This window comes from Malurus melanocephalus, unplaced genomic scaffold (assembly GCF_030028575.1).
Source record: "Malurus melanocephalus ecotype Western Australia unplaced genomic scaffold, MMel_1.1 scaffold_647, whole genome shotgun sequence".
In the NCBI taxonomy this organism is placed as follows: domain Eukaryota; kingdom Metazoa; phylum Chordata; class Aves; order Passeriformes; family Maluridae; genus Malurus; species Malurus melanocephalus.
The window spans coordinates 161726-183985 of record NW_026623879.1 but is presented as its reverse complement, the minus strand read 5'-3'; the positions used below and the strand labels follow the sequence as shown (position 1 = coordinate 183985).

Below are 22260 nucleotides of genomic sequence, written 5' to 3'. Positions count from 1 at the left end.
TTAACATGTTGAGTAAGCTTTATTCCTCTTTAATTTGTTATCGCTGCCATTAAGAGTCTTTTATTTTACTTTGGTTAATTGTTACGGGAATGGCAATAGAAATGTTAGAAATCCACAAATTGATTGTTTCATGGGAGAGGTATTTTTTCACAGGATGAGTCCTTTTCAATAGTCATGGAGGAGTTCAGAAGGTGCTGGAACCTGGAGGAAATAGAATTCAAAGAATCCCAGTAACATCCTAGCCATTTAGAAAGGGACAGAAATGAAGTTTTATTTTGATAGATGGGAATTAGCAAAGAAGACAAAAATTCCGAGCCAGTTGGGAGGCATGAGGGAACAGACACTTCCAGATCCAGGTGCTGAAAAATACAAGCTTTTCAAATATCCTATTAACAATTTCTATGTGTGTGGTAAGCTTCTCCTTCTGTCTTTGCYGCTCAACAATCCCATTAAAAATCCTGCTTTTCCCTGTGAAGTTAATTATCTACCTACAAATTTTATAGAAGGTCAAAAAAAATCTATCAAACAGTATGTGTTTGAACTTTTATTAAACTTGGAAAATTGAACTATCTTCAGGTTTCTGTCCAATTATASAAAAGCAATTCAAACTGGATGTTTTCTACACCTACTCAATCACGTAAGTCCTTCTGCAAATTTGTCTGCAGTGTTCATAACATTAAAAGCCAGCTTTTCCCTCCAGTTTCCTTTGCCTTTCCATGCAATATGGTATTTGTGTTTTAATTAGATGTCACAACGTCATCAGCCTTAGCATCTGCCAATGCCTGGAAAAGAAAATAACATCAAATCTCTTCGCCAGTCCTTTCCAAGTTGGTGCATTCAGATATTCGCCCATGACTTATTTTGGTTGCTGTTGAAAACTCCTGAATGCCGTTACTTTGCAGTGAATCAATGCTGTAAAAGCAGCAGCAAATTGCACCTCTAAACCTGGTTTCTGGAAATAAAATCATCATCTTCTTCTTCACACAAGCCTCTTCTTTCTGCTCTTGATCTTCCAGCTCCCCGTCCTCCCTCCTCCAGCCAGCCAAGCCAACCTCGGGGCAGACACACTTCTGTGATTTTTCCTTCAGAACATTTAAACCAGGGACAGAAAATGCTAAGAGTCATTACTAAAGGGAACTTCAGGCACTGTTAAACAGAGAGCAGAGAGACATCCTTGAAATAAAACTCTCCAAACCTCGCCAGCAGCCTACATTTTTAGTTAGCAGCTCTACCTCCCAAAGCAGCTCTCCAAACCCTCTGTAGAGCTCCATTTGAAATTGAGGTTTTGCTCTTTTCTGGATCACAGAATCTGGATCCAAGTCATTACAGCACGCCCCACAGGATGGAATTTAGAAGGTCAAACTGAGGTGTACACACAAAAATCCTATTAAGAGACCCCAGCATGGTGCTCACTGAAGAACCATTCTGTAACCGAGCACCACGAGCTCCCAGGTTTGTCAGTCTTGCTCAGCTGCTCTTGGATGGGCAGAAGCAGCAAGGTAATTTTATAGTTTAGCTAAATGTTTAAAAGCACTGCAGAAGATAAGATTGAAAAAATAAAAAAAAATAAAAAAACCCAGCATATCATTAACATCTAAATAAGAAGCAGGGCTGTGAGCATCCACACTATTTTCAGGTGGGTTATTTATCTTCAAGCACACAGCCTCTGGGCACAGAATGGCAAGAAGGCAGGACAGCCTTCAGTTTTTATCTGAACGTTAACAGAACTTCTATGAATCACTAATCAATCTCAACTCCTCTGACTTTGGGCTGAGTATAATGTAAGTTAATTCAGCATGAATAGAGATTGAGAACTGCTGGTTAAGAAAAAGAGGAACTATGGGATTAAACATGAAAAACTTCCTCCCTTGCAATGTTCTTTAGAACTCCTTGACTTCATTATTAAGCATGGCAAATCCATACTTTCCCCAAAAAAACCCAAAACCCCCCTGAACATTCACACATACACACTGACATTACACTGCTCACACCCATCCTGCAGGCTCCCTGAGTGTGCCCATTAAATTTGCAGCAGCAATTTAGGGCAGTAAAATTTTTACCCTCTTAGAAAACAGACATGCCACTACCCCCATGAATTCATTTGTCCTTTCTTGTGTGCAACCTTCACAAAATGAATTTGATAAAGTGAATTAAGGGTCCCAAATGTTCTGATGTCAAAGAAAAGGCCTTGCTTATGCAGGAAATCACACATCGAGGAAGGTATCACAATTCCATCTTGTATTTCTTCACGCAGCTGACAAATGACCTGAAATTACCAATCTTTGTATCCATTTTTTCTTTCTGTCCCCCTAGATATGCATCATAGAGCCAATCAGACTTTTTGATGTGCTTTAGCAGCTCTCCATTAGCAACAACTTATACATTCCAAGGCTTTTGACAATCCTTTGTATCTGCTTTATTGCATCTGCATCCCATTTCTGCCATGCCTGCAAACCAAGCACGCTCTGGGCAGCACTGGATGCTGAAGCAAAGGTTAAATCTGTACAGGGGTTGTTGCACCTCACAAGAATAAGCTGCACATTCAACATTTCAAATGAAAGGGTCAGGAGAAGAGGAGCAGCCTAGGACTGGGAATAGATTTGGTCAGAAATATTATATTATCAGAAATAAAAGGAATGCAGYCAGGGCATGTTCGAAGTGCAAACAAAATGAAAACCAATGAAAAAAACACAAAGCAACAAAAAAAAACCCCAAAGGCCAGGGATAAGGAAGATGCTCTGGAAGGAGCCAGCAGCACACAGCTCTGTCACACAAGAATCAAGGGGTGAAGAATGAGCAGCAGAGAGCAGGCAGCCACCAGTGGGGGTGGCTTCTGCATCAGAAACTGCAGCTGTCCACACCAGCAKCAGGGAAGGAACAGGAGAAAACAGACCTCTGAGAGAGACAGCTAAATAAATGCCTCATTGGTATTCCAGAGTAACAGAGATCTGACCTGTAGGATATATAATTTTGGTAGTTCTTAGTCAGGAATAAAAGATTTTGTCATGTTGCTGCTTAGAAAATAAATCCTGTGAGGTAAATTTRTATGAGCTGGTGTAACAGACAAATGCTCAGATGGTAAGTGAAATTCAGGCTCTCCACAACTGACTTTTTTCTTTCTGTTCTGAATACAGAACACAGGAACACATACTGAAGGCCTGAAATTGTGACTTATCCCAGTTGTTAAAAAATGTTTAAAAATTTAATACACCAATGACTGAGAAAAGGCTTTTCTACAGGTACAAGTGGCCTTTACCATCGTATCACAAAGGGAATTTCAGAGGATGTGAACATACAAACTGGTGGGCAGGGGAGCTGAAATGTGTGGGGTGAAGCCCAGCTCTGCTTGTGCATCTCCCCATGACAGCACTGACCCCGAGAGCACAAACAGCACAAAATGCAGATCCATCTGCACCATCTGCAGAAGGAATTGATGCCGTGAGCCGGGATCTGCAGCCAGCAAAGGCAGTGGAAGACAAGGTGTTCCCACCACCTGGAGGAAGAAATGTTTCCATGAACTATGCACAATTCCAGCCATTTGCACACTGATTTATTTACTTTTAATCCAGCTACAGATCATTTGCATCTTTGGCCACCCTGACCTGTGCCTCAGATAAAGGATCATGTTTTCTATGAAGGTGTTACCATCTCTCACTGGACAAATCCAAGGCCATTTCCACTCTAAGCAGTTACTTTCCACTTTACTGCCTCAGATTCATCAWCAGAAGCCCTTTAAGAGAGTAGTTACTGATGACATTTTCTACAGTATTTAATTCTAAGAGTTATAATTAGGAAATGTAAATAACTGATGGTGCTGTAAGATGAATCCCATATTGTTCAACCCCTATGATTGATGGGGTATTTTCACAGGATGCTGTGACATACTGGTTATTAGATCAACATCCACTATGTATTTAAAGTTCTTTGAAATTCCAATGCTTTTATCAAATAACCCTCCTCAGGCTTGACATTTAAAAAGTCTTTGCAAAACATTTTCCTTCTGGTTAAATGATACCAAATCCTCTGTTCTTGACAGAGTTTGTTTTGTTTTGGTTTTATTTTTTTTTATTTTATAATAGTATTTACCTTTTTGCTTTTACACATTTTCAACCTTCTTTAATTTCCACTTTTAGCCCTTTGTTTCCAAAGGCTACACAAACCCTCAGCTGGGTTTTGCACTGCTCTCCCTTTGCATTCTTTTTCTTCCTTTCTTACCTTCTATGGCAATGTTTATACAAACATAAAATCTGCAGAGGTATAGAAAAATTTTAAAAAATTAAAAAATTTAAATTGGAAGGGCCCTGAACCATCCAAAATGGATACATGCCACCAAGCCAGAAAAATGTTAGAAGCTCACTGAGACTTACCAGTGTTATCACTGCAGAGCATCCAAACTTGGCAGACACTACTGGGAAACAAAACTTGCACCTTTGATTTTTTCTCTCTGTGCAATTGTCTTGTTTTTTATGATTTTTTTTTATTTTAGTAATATAAATTATACCTGAAAATAGGTGGAATTATAAACTGTGTGCATAAACTGAGGGACCTGAACTCAGTGTGAGCAATGAATCAGCAGCCAAGGTGCCCACAGGGGTGGCTGAGCTCTGCCCCTGACCACTGGAATGAGCTGCCCACGTCAGGTTCAGGACCTGCACATTCCCATCATGTGAGCTGAGCTCTGCAACATTTTCTGTTCATCAGGACATCTCAGGGGTGTAAAAGAATGAAAATGAAGATCCACATGCACACTGCCCTCCACTGAACAGGCAACCCCTGACTGTCCACAGTTTCTGTAMGAAGCCAAACCAAACCCACCCTCCCCAGCAACTGCTACTTCTTTGTTGTTTTTTCCTAAAGCTGCTAAAACACACATTTCCATCCACCTAGSCCCCAGCAGGCCAGTGCAGAAAAAACTGTAGGCACAAACAAATGAGCCATCACAGGACAGACAGAATTTCCAATTACACAGAACACAAGKAAAACAACTACTGCATTATATATCACACTGGCTTCATTTATTTAGACAACTGTAACTGAAAWGTGTACAACTCTTAAATTGCAGAAGTGTAACAAAAATACCATCTTTGTTGCTGCAATGTTGCAGTTGGAATTCCAGAATTATTCCCGTTGTGATTTCCCAGCTACTGCTGAGGTGCCCTGATGTGATTTAGCTGCTTCTTTCATAAAAAAATACTGTACAAGGATTTTACCAGCGGAAGAATAAAACATTATGGAGAGATCATATTTACTGTTCCTCACAGCAAGCCTTTAGGCTCATTTTTCTCACCTGGCAGTCTCAGGTAACCCAAACCCATCCTTTGTGCTTCTCTCACATCACATGAAGCAGCAGCAGGATCTGATTTTGTTGTGAATTTCCATGCTAGGTAACCTTCCCTATTCTTGTGTGCACACACACACACAAACCCAAGAGTTTACCATTTTTTGGATATTTCCAGCCAGTTATCAGCACTGAAACGCAGTGTTAGAAAGAAACCCTCCCAAACAGGCACAGATTTCACTGAAGGCTGTAGGTCTGCTGGGTGTCCTTCACTGCCAGGGTGATGAAGAGGGAGCGCGGATCCTTCCTGTTCTTGCGCACTGTGATCTTTCCCCTCAGGGCTTCTCCTGCAAAGGGAAGAAGGAAATTGCTGTGGTTACACTATAGAATCCCTTACAGTAACAGCAAGGATGCACTGCAATCCATGGTGCATGAGAAGCCATTCTCAGTTAATCAGAATTCAAATAAAAAGTCTGCAAAGGTTTCCTGTAAGTTTTGGAAGCCCTTGACAACAAACCTAAGYCAAACTGCAGTTAMACCTGGAGAGGTGCTGMRYTGTGTTGGAGGCTTCACTTCTCAGRGRCCCACCTAAATTGCTGATATTTCAAATGTTTCACTTGTGACTGGGTAAAACCACTGCATTCCTTGGATATATTAACCATTCTGGAGTAAAATCATGTAGGCACAAAACCCGTTCCACTTCCTACTGTATGTGCTGTGTGGTTTGTATTGCCACTGCATTTYATTTAAGCTCTGACTGGCTCATGAACTACCACAGAAATCCTCATGGCATTAATTATTACATTATTAATTGCAAGTTCTGTTTTACAAAGTGTCAGAGTTGTAACTTTGTCTTTCTGTGACATCCAGAGCAAATGCTTTTACACAGATGGCAAAAACCTAACCTCAGTTTATTTTCAGTCCTTAAGACCTTACATTTAAGGTGCATTTGCAGATTTAGGAATATAAAACACACAAACCACAAACACACATATCTGTAAACATGTACATTTAGGAAGTCCACTGCTGAGCCACCTCATCCCATCATTTCAAACCCACAAGAGCTACATCCTGACAGATGATTCTGCTGAACACATCAGAGCAGGGCATGATCCCAATCTGCAGCAGGAAGCTCCCTGCTACTCCTYCATCAGGTCTCCCTTGCCCCACTCATCTTCCTCCCTCACACCAGCCACATCCACTGCTCCCACTTTTCCATCTCAGTGGATGCAAAGTATTTCCCAGTTGTTCATTACTGACTGTGATTTTAAATGCCACTGCTAATGTCCTGTTAAAAAAGCTTTCTTATTGCAAAAATGAAAACAAACAGTAATTTCAAAACTAAGCTGGTTTCAAATTCAGGAGAATGTTGTAGCTCTCCATTTGGCACAATTCTCAGTTACATCCACAAACAGTAAACTGACACAAAGTCCACATTATAACTTACAAATGCAGGACATTTTGTCAAATGCTGCAGTGCAAATATCAAAGAAAGCAAGAATGACTGCAGCATCAAGGATCAGGAGAAGAAAAAATTTATAATTTTGGGGTTTTTTTGGTCATGTAACAGTTAGCTGGAGATTCCACTACAATTCCTGTGCAGCTCTGTTACTAGGAATCAAAAGACTGACAGAACACAATGCAATTTGYAGAGAATTGTGAAAATGGTTTCACATTCACAGATTATTTAAACAGAGACAGGTTTGCCACACAGCAGGACAAGGTAAAGAAAAAAGGGCACTATAGTCTCACTCCAGCTAGGAAGTTTGAACACACAGATTTTCAAAACTGCTACAAAATGATCTGATTAATTTTGACATCCTGTGATAACAATTCCTTAACACTAAAGTCTCCGAGAACTAAAATTCCATGATTTTGATTAATCCATACTTCCAGCTTCCCATTTAAAACACTAATACAAAACAATAAAATGAAGCAAAAACTTAAATATAATTTCAGAAACAGCTGACTTCATAGAACAGAACCCTCAGATTYTGTTTGCAAAGACAGTTAATGAAACAAAGCACTCCGTTCGATCTTTCCCTTACGCTGTAACCACATTAAATCTGCTTTTCTGAGCAGCCTTTTCCGAGGGCTSAAGCAAACAACAGCAGTAACAGCAAGGCAGCTCTGAACAATTCATCAATGTCACGGAGATAGAAAATGACTGATGCTTTCCCCCCTTCTCTGTCCGAGGAGCTGCCTGGAGGAAGCCRTCTCTGGGACTCAGCTGCATCACCYTGCTCTTATCACGCTCAGCTGAATGCAAGTAAAGCACACAGTGCCACTGCAGTTTGATTAGGACAAAACTGAATCCATTACCATCCCCTCCCTGCATTTCTGTTGTCCCTTGGGGAGGCCTGAAATGTTTCCCAAATGGAAAAAGCAGAAGAGCTCAGGAGAAGTGCTGTGTGAGCTTGGCTGTTGGGGGAATGAACACATCCCTGTGTCCATATGTGTGTTCATATGTGTCACATACTGCAGGTGTGACTGCAGGCTCCACACTGCTCTGGACACTCCAACCAGTTCATTTTGGTTCTGACACTTAGCACCAGTCACACTCAGAGCAATTCCATGTGTCACTTATGTTTGAGCAGTACAATCACACCCTTGCAGTTTGTGAGCCAAGGCTCCTCTTGGTGTAGGGATCCCRTATCACCAAGAGTGTTCAGGCCCAACAAATCAGGCTTTTTTCACTCTGTAAAGGATTTGATCAAACCCAAAGATTCTACACAGTCCCTTGCATGCACATCCATAACATCTATTTGAAATGATCCGTGGCAATGAGCTTGTAATGTCTTTCAATGCAATTTGGTGTCTCCTCCCTCTTCCACCACAAGAAATCCAAGGCAGCCCAGCAAACAAGGTCTCTCAGGTTCCCTTCTTTTCTTCCTGTGGAAGACTTTTATGAAGCTAACAGTAGGACAAATAAGAACACAGTAGCCAAGTCATTCTTTATTCTGGACCCCATTAGAATTTAAGAACCTTATGAAAAAGCTCACTGGAATTGTTTCAGAGAGCTGCCAGAAAATTGCAGTGAATTTGGGCTAAAGAACTGTAATTGCTGCTGAAAAGTATCTTTACAAATCCCCTACACTGTAAAGAACAACTGAGGGGGTTTSTGCCTTCCCAGTGCCAAAGCAGCACGATGTGATACCACTCTTCACAGCAGTCCTTGTTGGAGGCTGCCAATTTAAACACTAAATWATTTAAATAACTGGGCCCACTCTCTAATGCAACACTGGGCTCTAGCATGCAACAGAAAAAACAGCAAGTTTCAAGAGTATTACTGTGGAAGAGCTGGGTAGAAAGTGGTTTCCATAAACCACCCATCTTCTGAGAACGAAAACCAAGAAAAGACTGAAACAGTCTGTGGTGACACCAAGAGCATTTCCATGAAACTCAACAACTTATCCTCTCCATTTAGTGCCTGAAATCCACACCTAAGAACGTTTCTGAAAACTCAGCAGGGCTGTTTTAAAATGCAGATCTTGATAAATACAACATAAGATATGCCAGATTTAGTGTGATCTCAAAACTCAAGTTTTAACATTTACTAGATTTTAAAAGCCAGCATTGTTTTTGGAGGTATCAGTTGTAAATAAACAAGTGACAGCATTCTACAGACACCATGCTGCAGCTGTAGACAGGCAAAACAGACACTAAAATCTTAATTAGGAACCAAATTATCCAACTGGGATGCACAGTACTGAAGTATTTCAGTACATTCAGACAGATTAATCGTGCCAGTGTTGTTTTCCTTCTTTTAATAGTGCTGTCTAGGTAGACAAATCAACATTCTCTCAGTTTGTAAATTTATAAACAGCTTTCCAATGACAGWGACTGGGGAGCTGAAGACAATCAAGGATTTTACAGGAGTTTAGTCATGTGAGTTCTGCTCCAGCTTTACTGTGCTAGSCCCTTTAACACCACAGAAAAACAAATCAAGGTTTTATTTTCACTGCAAGGCAGTATCAAGAACACAAAACGCCGACAATAGGCTGTTTTATTGCTAATAGAATTTGCCTGCATAAAGAGCTGAGTTTTAACTTAATGCATTGTTACTGGAAAGATTCTGTGGGCCCTTTCCAATTATTTCTGGGAGTATTTAATTTATTTTGTAAATTCTTGAGACAACCAAATGCAAATGATGTTATTTTTTGTTTGCTTAGCAGGACTATTCCAGCAAACAACAAAAGGAAGAGACTCATTTTTGGACCATCCATGACAARAAAGTACTGCTTTGTAATCTCATTTTAAAGCTTCAAAGTAAAGACACGTTCAAGCTATTAAAAGGGCCCTAAGAGAAGACTTGTACTGTAGGGAGTCTACAATCCATCACTGTTTTGTCTGAGAAAACCCAGCACATATTGCTTCTTTCTCCAGTTTCTTTAATTTTAATTGCTTGCTAAGCAGTTATTGATGCTATTTTGTTTTACTCRACCGAAAATCAGTTTCAAGTCTCTTGTCACAGGCTGTGAGGAAGAAAAGTGGCTTTGCAGAACACGTGAGTAGTAAGAGGCTATCCCCCACTCACACATTAAATCTAAAMGAAATGAACAGAAATTATCCATTAAATCTATCCATTTGCATATACCCATTATACACAAAGCTATCTACCACAGTGATCAAGCTGAAATGCAGTGGCAAATCAGAAGTATTAATTAGATTTTATTGCCTCTCTTTGCAGACCTTTGAACCCAGAATTAATCTTTCCCACWTCATCCCAGAGATGCACAAACATGGCATGTGGAGGACTGGCAAAGGATCAGCTCCAAGCCCATCCTTTGGCTTGCAACTGCTYGATTCTGTTATCATTAGAATAGATCAAAACATTCAGTCTTTTTTATGGCTGAGAAAATAGATCTATTTTTACAACAAATAACCTGGCACCAAACAGCTGAGAAAATTAGCTAGCTCACACTGCAGAACAAAACAATTTCACCATGGCATAAAGGAGCATTTTCCAGTTAAACACCCAGCAGGTTYGGGTATCTGTGAGCTCAACCTCTTTTACAGAGCAAAACCAAATCAGTGCTTTATAACCACTCCAGGCATGGCCCCAAAAGCTATAAAGCATCTGATAAGGGACTTTTAGTCAGCCTTACTATTTTCCTCGGAATTAAAAATCTGAGGGAACCATTTTTCTTCACTGGGGAAAAACAGCCACTGCCCTGTCTGAAAGAYGCTTTCAAAACAAGAAAACATTTGGAAGGTGCTTTATGCCAGCAAATTCCTCTTACACAACCTRTTAAAATGCTACAAGCGAATGCCATCATGGGAACACTGGTCAAGTTACTGCAACTGGTCAAACTGCATTATCTCTGTTTATTTTCCAATCTTTACTAGAAAAAAGAAAAAGAGTTTATCTTGACCAGTGGCATTGTGGCTTGGATCTGCAATAGTGTGGCCCGAGGACCAGGGAAGTGACTCCCCCCTGTACTGGGAACTGCTGAGGCCACACCTCAAATCCTGGGGTCCGTTTTGGGTCCCTCACTACAAGATGGAATTGAGGGGTTGGATTGTGTCCAGAGAAGGGAAATGGGCTGGGGCAGGCTCTGGAGCATAAATTTGCTGAGGAGCAGCTGAGGGAGCTGGGAGGGCTCAGTTTGGAGAAAAGCAGGCTCATGGGGACCTCCTCTCTCTCCAGAACTCCCTGGAAAGAAGTTGCAGCCAGGTGGGAGTCAGTTTTCTCCCAGGTAGCAACAGAACAAGAGGAAATGGCCTCAAGTTGCTCCARGGGAGGTTTATGTAGGACATTAGGAAAAAATTCTTCATGGAAAGGGTTTACAGTACTGGAACAGGCTGCCCAGGGAAGTGTACRTGGTTTTAGTGGTGCTCTTGGAAGTACTGGGTCAATGGTTTGACTCCATGATCCTAAAGGTCTTTTCCAACCTAAATGATTCCATGAATATATTTGGTCACAAGTGTGTTGTCTTTGTCTTTTCTCCCATGGCAAACACATGTTTCTGAATCCCAGAATTGATACACAGGGTTGATGAATACTGGCAAACACAGGGAGGGATGTAAAGGCTTCAAATGATGCAAATGTGTTTAAYCTAATGCAGTTACTTTTGCCTCCAGTGAACTTGCATTGAGAAAAGTCCTTTTGAAGACAGAAAATTTCCCCAAAAGCTCAGGGCACTTGGGGTGGAGCTCAGTTCAACATGCCAGGCTGAAACAATGCACAGCAGAAATAATAACAAGCAGCACTAATTCATGAACAAGTGGGAGAAACAGCAGGAAATGCAACTTGAAATATACTGCAAAATGAGTTTCAACAGTTTGTTTGGTTGATGAAATGGAAAGACTGAAGGAGCAAAAAGCATGACTAACCACAAATTATCAAGATGAGYATTAAGTCACTATTTTGATGAAGATAAAAATATGAAAAAGGAAGACAGGGAAATCTTACTTGTAACAACATGTCTTGAGGGGAAAAAAGGATTTTTGGAACAATGAAGAAGGACCAAAGTCAGAGGGAATGTTTTTTCAAGAAAAATCACCTAAATTAACACACATTCCTATATAAGTATCAGGAAGCACCTTCTGCCCATGGGCTTATGGCATCCATGAGCAACAAATACCCCACCAAAATGAAAACTGGGATYACAAAAGAAAAGGAAATTATATCAAGAGTTTCTCTCAGAATCTTCTCTAACACTAGAACAAAAGATGGACAACCCTAGATTCAAGCARTAATTTTATGTAAGATATAAAACCAGACAAAACGGGCAAAAGGATGGGAAAGGGGAACTCTAATAATTACAAAGAGCAGGAGACAGGCAGAAAGAAAGAGAAACAGMTGTAGCAAGATTTGTTACAGGAATAATGCTAAGAAATACGAGCCAATAAAAAGGAAGGAAGGAGTTACAGCACTTGATCTTGAAGGTCAATCTGGTTGTGCTCACTGCTTCAGAGCACATTGTCTCTGCACTCCCTTCAGAAAGTCACCACACACCCAGAACTCCAGGCTGGAGCACACCTCCTGGTAATTTCACACCTTTGGAAAATGTCAAACCATCTCTGTAATATGAAATAATGTGCATATTTTAACAAATGTCATTGCACTTAAAAAAAAATTCACTCTGTGACACTGAGGTGTAATGAGCAGCAGCAAGAAGACCTCAGTCAGCCTTGTCTAGAAAAAGAACCTGAAGAGAACAAAAGCAAAGTACAAATGCACCAAAGTACAGGGGCACCCCAAGAAGTGACAGAACCTAAGAAAACACAAATAAAAATTGTTTAAGAACATAAAATCAAAGTATGAGASACAGCAATGATTTGTCAGACCACAGTGCCTTTAGGAAAGAAGCTCCTGATAAAAAGCTGTCGTGTCTGATAGCTGGAAGAGGCAACTGTAAAAGCAATTCCATTGWGAGCAGAAGCACCCACATCACTTTTTCTCTGCTTTTGCCTCAGTATGATCCATTAATAAAGTGTTCAGGTCAGGGCCATGTAATACCATGAATTTATTAACTGAGCAGCAGAAACAAGCCTCCTTCTGAGCTCCTCCTTTGGTCCTGCTAGTCTATACAGAAAAATGGCCCTCAAAGGCAACTGATCCACCCCTGGGCAAGAGCTCAACAGTGGTGAGTAGGTGTCTAGGAGCCAAGTGGACAAAAATACAATAGAAGCACCAAAATTGAACTACTTCATTTCCTTTGATTGTAAAATGACTGTGACAGTTGGAGAGAAAGGTCTGCAGGAAAAAGAGGGCAAGACTTTTAATTCTTGACTTGTTGGATGGGCATGACCATTCTATGATGGTATGGATATACTTGTGTCTTTAAATCAAGGAATATTTTCCTACTTGTATAAAAATGTAYGTTCAAGACTTCATGAACAGAACTAACTAAACCACTAAGAAGCAGCACTTTAGCCTTCAAAACCTTAGCTCAACAATTTATYACCTGAATTTTGCGTTATTCCTGATGACAACAAAAACCTTTTTACTTGCATCAAATTCAAGGTGAAAGTTACTGCAGTACTTAACCATTTAATAAAAAAATCACAGTGGATCAAACTAACTTATTCAGTACTTAAAATGGCTCAAGTTCATGGTTGTGAGTTCTTTAAATATGTTTTCAATTCACAGAGTAACCCCAGAGTGGCAGATACAACTTATGCAAATATTCATGAGTCAGTTAAATACAGGGCAGGTCAGAGGGGCTACAAGAAATCCTGTCCAAATGCTCCACAAATTTGATACTTCAGGATATTAGCAATATTAAAATTAAAAAGAATGTCAATAGCAGTGTTCTGGTCTTACATTTTTCTGCCTCAGAAAGAAAAAAATYGTTAACAGCAGCTGGAAGATGTATCTACTAATTCTTTTTAACATTTAAGACATTTTGGAAATATTTGATTTTGAGATGCAATGGTAACAGCACTGTAACACAATTGTTGTTGCMCCCAACGGAAATTAAATATACCTGCTTCTACAGGAATTGGCTTCTCCAGGAGAAAAACTGTCTGTTTCCAGTGTGTTTTGGTACACTGGGGACCAGTTGAAAACAAGACCTGCAATGGAGAGTTCAAGAGTTTGATTAAAAACAACCTTTTTCATATCACACCACATCAATCAATTACCAAACATAAATGCATATGAAGTCTTTGCTACAGCAAAATAGACTCACTGCCAAAAAGCTTGAGACAAAATAAAAGGTAACACCATCTTCATCTCTCAAAGACATTTTTAAAATACATAACCCTTAATACTCACCTTGTTGTGACAGTTCTTCTCAAAAAATATATCAAAGTAACCAGCAATTGCCTATAAAAAAAAGAGGTGAAAATGTAAATATGTAAAGGAAAAAAAGAGGTGAAAAGTAAATATGATAAAGGAATAATAGTGACATTCAAGAAGAATTCYATGATTCATATATGCATTTATTGGAATTTCTACTCCTTTTCAAGCATTTGCCAAGAGGAACAAATTTATATTTATGCTTTCARGTATGCTAGAAATCCTAAGTAAGAAAAARGAAAAAAAAAGCTGACATCAYACCTTTGCTCCATTTGAGAATATTCAGCCCACTGCATTTTATTACAGATCACATTTTAGTACAGGTTTCCAAAATAACCAGAATAACATAAGAGAAAACAGCCTTTCAGATGTTCAAACCCACAAGCAGAAAACTCAGTGCTGGYCATGTCCATGACCCTCAGCAGACAYACACCAAATGGGAGGGACCCTGCAGAATGTGTTTCACTAAAGAGCATTTTCCACAGAAGCTCCCTGTCAACAGAGGCACAACACAACCAGGCAGGGAATATTTTCCYTCCTCTGCTACATGGTAAAGAAAAATGCTTCCTGCTGGCCCTTCCAGCAGCTAACATTTCCTAAATGTAACTGTCCATATGATTCCTTCTTGGTCTCTCCTGCCATCCCACTCCTAACCTCAAGAACTTCTCTCTTCAGTTCCTAATTCTTCAGTGGGACTTTCCTTCCTGTTTGATAGAAAATCATAAAATGGTTTGGGTTGGAAGGGGCCTTAAAGATCATCTCATTCAACCCCCTGCCATGGGCAGGAACACCTTCCACTATTCCAGGTTGCTCCAACTATCCAGCCTGGCCTTGGACACTTCCAGGGATCCAGGGGCAGCCACAGTTTCTCTGGGCACCCTGTGCCAGGGCCTCCCCACCCTCACAGGGAAGGATTCCTTCCCAATATTTAATAAAGTGTTCACACACAAAGCAGTATATTGATACTATCAGTCACTCAGTCTTCTAATGCTGGACTGCTTTCTTGACAAAAAAAAAGGCTTGTGAGAGTCCCAGAAATTCAAAGAATTCTAATAAACTGGAAGATGTTAATAGAGCACCCACTCCAATTTCACCTGTGAAATCCTGTCCATGCTCACCTTTATTTGTTTTCTCCTGTCCCATGAAGAGGCTGAAGCACATCAGACCCTGATGCCAAGGCAGTTGTGCTTTTCTATCACATCAGCCTGAAGAAATGACTCGAACAAAGCTTTGGAGCAGCTGCAGCCACAGCTGAGCTGAAGTTCCTTGGCTGGGGACTCCCTCTGTCCCTGTGATGGGAGGAAGGGATTCCCCCCATCAGCTGGAGTGCATTCAAACACCAATGCAGTGGTGGTGAGCCTCATCCATGAACAAATAACCCATCATAATCTCCCTCCTACTGCACCAGGGCTCTTCTCCTAGTCCAGGAGCAGGAAGCTGCTCGTTCTGAAGAGCTACAAAGGAAAGGCTCTGCAGCACACCCTTCATACAGGCTATTAAATAATTGTGAAATAAMCATTCACACGGATTGTGAAGGAAAAAATAGTCAAAGATGCTTACAAAATTAGGGTATAGGGTTTTATCTTTATGAAATACATAATCTAAGTCATTCTGGTATTTTTGCTCACTCATCTAAATCCAAAACAGACGTTGCCAATGCAGAGGAGAATACAATGTGTTAAAGCAGTAAAACACTTGAATTTTCAACTAAGGGCACTCCAGACAARCCTGGCAAGTTCCAATTTTCAACGTGGCTAAAGAGTTAAAATACAAAACAAACTGTGGAGACACCGAGAGCCCTTCATTACAAATGAGTATCAGACAGTGGAAACAGTGACTCTTCCAAACCTTTAGAAAAGTCCTATCGCTCAATCTGAGAACCTCATTCCCAAGTAAATTAGAGCCTTGTCTCTAATACACTTTTTGAGTAAAGATTGAGAAGGTTTTGACAATGTTCTATTGACCCATCAGACTACTTTTATTGATGCACAGCCTATTCTGAACATTAGTCAGAGATCTACCAAATAACAAAAATACTTTTCAATCATCAGCTCAATGCTGCTGGTATACTTACAAATAAAACCAGGATATTATTACTGCAGGAAAACATAGTTGTGACAACAAAAACACACTAAGGACAAAAACAATTTGGCTTGCAGASAAAACAAGACAATCAAGCTGCATCTTGGATCAAAAAGCCAAAAGCTCCAAGCAGACAGATCATAGCTAAGGTAGATGCAATTATCCACATGCCTGGTAACAAGAGGTGACAGAAATGCCTTACATGCAATCCCCAGAAAAAGGCCCCAGATAACTATTTTTTGGGGTCAAGTTCAGGTTGAAAAAAATTCAGTTACAAGCAAAGACATGTTCTCTGCTGCCTCGCCTGTGTTAAAGGAAACAGGATTTGTACCTTTTGTAAATGTACAGGATATTTTTTCTTTGTTCTTTACAGTATCAGTGGTTTCTATATCTGAAACAACCTAAAACACTGACTTTGAATAGGTAATCCAGAGGTAGTAATAGTAATTATTACACACCACAAAGACCTCCTTAATCAGAGCCCCAGGGTTTACAGAGAACAAGAGTTCTACATTGATCCATTCATTTCTTTTTGTTACGTTCTAAAATGGATAGATGTCCTTCAATATTGAACACTGAAATAATCACTGAGCCCAAAGAAACCAAAAATAGAAAAATATTATTGCTCAGGTTCCTGAGGATATGCTCCTGGGAACAGCTCTGGGCATTCCCCAAAATTCTGTCAGTTAAAACTGGGCAGWGCAGGCACCCCAAAACCAAAACACACACTCTGGGGAGCTGTGTCAAGAGGCAACCCCAGCCCTGCAGAGCTAAACAAAAATTATATTTTAAGTTAGATACATAGAGGAGAGAGTCTGAATGATGGTTTGGAAACTGTAAGAGCACATAATGCAATTGAGAAATTTAATGAGTATCTTTTATTAACAATTTTCAAAATGTTTTTGAGCTAACTAGAAGAACCAACCACACACACTTGGTTGGATGATTCTCTTTCTGAAATTGGTTACAAACATTTGTAACCATTTTTAATTTATTTTTACCAACAGTGTGTTTTATCTCCATCTCTGCCCTCATGGGAAGGTTTTAAACCTTTGGGAAAGCAAGAAGTCTAACAGCAAACCCAGTAGCTACTGACAACCTGCAAAATTTGTCTAATATTCCCTATGGCAGCTATTCTACAAGCCAATTATTTACAGTTGAGGAAATACAGAAAGTGAAAAATCACAGAATAAATGTATCCCACTTTGATGCACACAGTCTGTGACTTACCCTTTTAAAATAAGAAACAGAAAAAGTTGAAACCTGCTGTTCAACAAAAAGAGTTATTTGCATTTATCCAGGTAACAACATCCAGCTCAACTCTATGCCAAAGMCTCCCAGTAACTCCAGCCTTTATCAACCACCTTCTTTGCCTCTCTCTGATTTCACATGGAAGATTTTGTGTGTTAGATTGCATGTGCTGCCCTACCAGTAACATCATTTTGAAAGGCACTCAATTTGTCCAAATGAGCCATTATTTTCATGAAGTAAGACAGGTTTTATTTCTGAACAGATGCTCTATGGGAAGCATTAAATTCACCAGCTTTTCTCAAGAAAAGGATTGTTTTGTATGGTCCTCCATAGCTTATGTACATTCATTTGCTCACCAAACACAATGCTGTGCTTAAAATCTTAATGATATTGGTGGTGTTTTGACATCTTTCTGCTGTTGAGCTGTTTTGTCTGCACCAGTCCAAAGGGATCTCAAGCCATCTCCACAGATACCTCCAGACTCCTTACAAAGAGCACACCCAGCCTTCCCAAAACCTGCCAGCTGATTCTGCAGACAAACACAAGAAAGACTCAGAAGCTGGAGAGGCTTTGGAGAAGGGAATAGAGCTGGGGCAGCATCTGGAGCACAAATCTGATGAGGAGCAGCTGAGGGGGTGTTTGGGGTGGAAAAAGGAGGCTCACAGGGGACCTTTTACTGTCTACAATTCCCTGAAGAGAGGCCTTGAGAAAATGGCCCTCGAGTAGCACCGAGGGAGGTTTAGATTGGATATGAGGAACAATTCGTTCACCAAAAAGACTGTCAGGCACTGGAACAGAGTGTCCAGGGAAGCATGGAGTCCCCATCCCTGGAGGGATTTAAGCCATGTGCATGTGGCCCTTGGGGACACGGCTAGTGCTGGACTCAGAAGTGCTGCATTAGTGGTTGGACTGAATGACCTTAAAAAGTCTTTTCCAACCCAAACGACTGCATGCCTCTGGAAAAGCACTGAAGGATACAAAGGGGCAACACAGTTCTAATTATTTGTCCTCTAAATGTTTTGCAAAAAGCTTGACACAAACCATTAGAATTTCTGCTTTTCCATGAAGCAGCTGTAATCACGGAATATTCTGAGCTGCAAGGGACACWCAAGGATCATTGAGTTCATGGCCCATATGGGATTGATCCCACAACCTTGGCATCATTAGCACCATGCTCTGACCAACTGAGCCAATGGTTCAGCCTTCCTTGAAAGAGCTATGCAAACTAAAATCTCTGGCAGCACTGCACAAGTCTGTTTCAATACCCTCCAAAAACCTCGAGACCCAAACAGCCACCAGCACTCTTAAGGTGTATTATTATGAGCAGTGCACCACTGCAGAAATGATCTGCTACCGCACACTGATGAATTGGGGAAAAGAAAAAAAAAGGCAGAGGTAAGCATCATCTGTGCATACTTTTCTTCAATTTTATCTACAATCACTACTCCTGTATATTTGAAAACAAAATCTCAGAAATCTAAAAACTGACACAAATCAAAGTTGAAATACTTAATAAAGAACTAGCTATAAAATTGTGGGTTTGGTTACCCTCTTCTTTAAGGAGTTTMTACCTTCCCTTCTTTCTCTTCATAACTTGCTGTTTTATGTCRAAATGCAAACTGTGGATCTTTTCTGTTTAAATGCATTTCAGAGAAATAATTTTGTAAAAGTGAAGTTCAAAATATTTTCCTTTCCTTTCACTTTTGAACACTACCACGAACTGCAGTAGCTATTTTAATCACAAACATCTATTRAATATGCAATACTACAAACAAAGAGATTTCCAATGTTTTCAACTCAAAGGAAGATTAAGTCTTCCCCTCCTGTTGTAACATTTATCACATGCAACAAAATATAAGGGAAAGAAATCACTTGGAAGTGGCATACTAGAAGCAATCACAGRCATGCATATTAAAATGAAATACAGAGCTGGCTGGATTTTCATTAAAGGTGACATCTTTTTACAAGAAGTCAAACTAAAAAAAAGGAACWAGCAAATAACTTCCCCATAAATTCTAGATGATGCTTTACAACCACTGCCTTGGATTCTTTTTCTTTTTTTTGTTTTTTTTTCTTTTTTTAAGCATAACGATAACATTTATTTCTCCTACTGCAATTTCTCCCATCTTTTTGCTACACCTTTGACAGCTCATTTACAACTTCACCCACAGCTAATCAGTAAAAACTTAAACCTTCTCTGGAAACATCTTTCAAGTGCCAGTCTCCTGAATACCATCAAAGAGGAAAACAAAAATAATTACTTCTAAACCAGTAATAAATAACTACAACTCCAGCCTGACACATATTCGAGCCTCAAAGGACAGTAAATATTAGGAAACACTACCAAAATATTACTCTTCCTGCTCTTAAATAACTTGCCAGGAGAAAAGCCAAGCTATGAGGACAAAGCCTCCAACCCCAGAACAAAGCCAATTTCTTTACCCAGGGAATTAAGGTGGCCAAATAAAGAAGGAAGGGAACATTTAGGATTAGATGTACATAAACAGATAGACATTACTGAGACTGCAAACAAACATCCTATAAAGGTCAACAAAGAGTTCACTCAACTAAGAATAAAAGATTCCTGAAATGAAAATAGCAGCCATGAACTTCTACCCAACTTTGTCAACCCCATATTTTGATGAAGAGTTTGTGTAGCTTAARGTCTTTGTCCATCACCGAGGGTTTCTAAGGTGTCCATGCAAACAYAGGAAAAACCTGTAAATTAAGCAGGTCCTCCCAGTAAGATTTACTTATCTTCAAACTGTTTTTCCTTCCTCCCAGATAAATTATTTCAAGGCTATTTTTTCTACCCATTTATTCATGTAACACATACCAAATACAAACAAGCCTTAACATACAATAAATGCATTAGTACATATTATTTAGATCTTCTACTCAGAGCCTTTAGCAAAATGCAAAGAAAAATCTAAATCTTAATCCAAGTATATCTGAATTCTAAGCCTTTTTTCCTGAAGAAAATGGCTGACTGTACATGCAGCATTTTAACAGGACAAAACAAATGAGACTGCTCGATTCCTTATGAGAACTCAAAGGCAACCTTACCAATTCACTTAGGAACAAGGAAATTAAAAATTATCATSCTCACTATCACCTCCAGTGAGTAATTTATCATTCTTGCTCTTCACCAGTATCATGTTCCAACAGTGAGTGGCTACAACAAATACAATTAGACAGCTGGCCACAGAAGTGGGAGATAATGTGCTTTTGATGGAGTTTATCCAAGCATGGAGATGGAATGTTTGTCATCCATGCAGCAGAGTTGCTGCGTTTTTATCACAGGGAAAAGAAACCCCTGGCAATTGAAACCCAGTGATTTAGTATTTTAATGATTAATAATCTGGAGATCACTGCAGAGGAGGTTACAGATAAGTAAATAGATGAGAAGGACAAAACCTGCTTTGTAAAATGGTAGAGTATATTTCCTTTACTCAGAAATCAGGCACTCAAGGTGTGTTTAACTGTGGCATCCAAACCAGACTTCCAACTTCTAGCTTAAAAAATTTCATTTTTCACCAAAGATTCCTGTGTTAATACTTCTTGTTGGCTGCCAAGTGGAAGACTGGACATTAAGAAATTAAACYGCTTCACATTTAAGAAAATTTTAACAAGATAGGATTTTTCCTTAGCCAGAATAATTTTCCCTGGTCAACTCAACTTCCTTTTTCCTCCTGAAGGTTTTAATACCTCAGTCACGTCCTCTAGTTCATTATCCTTCTTTCACCCCCTTCCTCCCTCCCACTTTTTATACACATGCCCTGCTCTTTGACAAGATCTCCTGGGAGCAATGAAGAGATACTGCCATTTTCCTCTCAGGGGATATTGTTATTCAGCTAGGAAAGATCAACCTTGATGGACTCCCAGGGGAAATGCTTGCAAACAAAAGAGAAAGTTTGTCAATTGATTTCTAGACTGAGGGTAATCACCATTATATTTTATCTCAAAAGCTCACACAGTGATCAACTTAGAATACCATTAATGGAGTATTTTTCTAGCAGCATCTACTAACCAATATTAGCCAGATGTCTCATTAAAATCAGCMATGACAAACCCTAGCTCTTTATTAGGAAAATGCACTTCTGCAGGCTAATTAATTTTTTTGGGCTATTATCTTTGCAGGACTGAAACCAAGTCAACTGGCAATAAAAGTGCTTTGAAACATTTTCATGTAATGATTCCATGCGACCACTTCATGCTTTGAAAATCTTCAATCTTTAAAAGGTAAAGTAATGATGTATCAAATTAATGCTAGAAAATACTACTTTGGGGCAAACCATGTGAGGAATAAAGGAAAAATTCACAAAAACAATTTGAGCTCTGAACAAAAACCTTAACYACCCCCCTGTCCCAGAACTTCTAAAGACTAACCAGCACATACAAGGTCATATTTAAAATGTTTATTTTTGCTCAATCATTTTGTATTTCCTAGGTGTATTAGAATTTTTTTAAGACATTTTTAAGACTCTGGGGAAAAAAAAGAACTATTTAGAGCCTTACTCATTTTTAAAGGCTATGTCTCAAAAGCATTACAGGATCACCTGCAATACACTCAAGATGCACCTATAGTGAGACAGGAAGCTGACTTCCTGTTAGGGGTTTTTTTAGATCATAAAGAAGTATGAAGGTAGTTTCAAATAGCTGGAAAGACAGACAAATCAGATGTGCCAATGCTAGTTTTGTGAACTGCAGAGTTTTTCTATTTTACACAAGCTCCCCATGACACCTGGGCATTCATGTCCTTGGTACATTCATCCAAATCCAGAGCACAGCCAGTGGAGCRAAAGCTAAGGACAGSTTTTGGAGGAATTYACATTGTTTTACATGGGCAGACARTGATAGGACAAGGGGAAATGGTTTTTCAGTTTTAAAAGAGAGATTT

The 22260-nt window shown here is 39.6% G+C and overlaps 1 protein-coding gene across 1 annotated transcript in view; it reads right to left on the bottom strand.

The window, feature by feature from the left end:
- Positions 1 to 4996: 4996 nt before the first annotated feature.
- Positions 4997 to 22260, bottom strand: part of PRMT3 (protein arginine methyltransferase 3) — a 52540-nt gene continuing 35276 nt past the window's right edge. The window contains exons 13-15 of the mRNA XM_057383640.1: positions 14004 to 14054; positions 13714 to 13801; positions 4997 to 5625 (exon numbers count right to left, since the gene is read on the bottom strand). Of these exons, the coding sequence (XP_057239623.1) occupies positions 5516 to 5625; positions 13714 to 13801; positions 14004 to 14054 (249 nt within the window). The 3' untranslated portion in view covers positions 4997 to 5515. The remainder of the gene's footprint in view (positions 5626 to 13713; positions 13802 to 14003; positions 14055 to 22260) is intronic.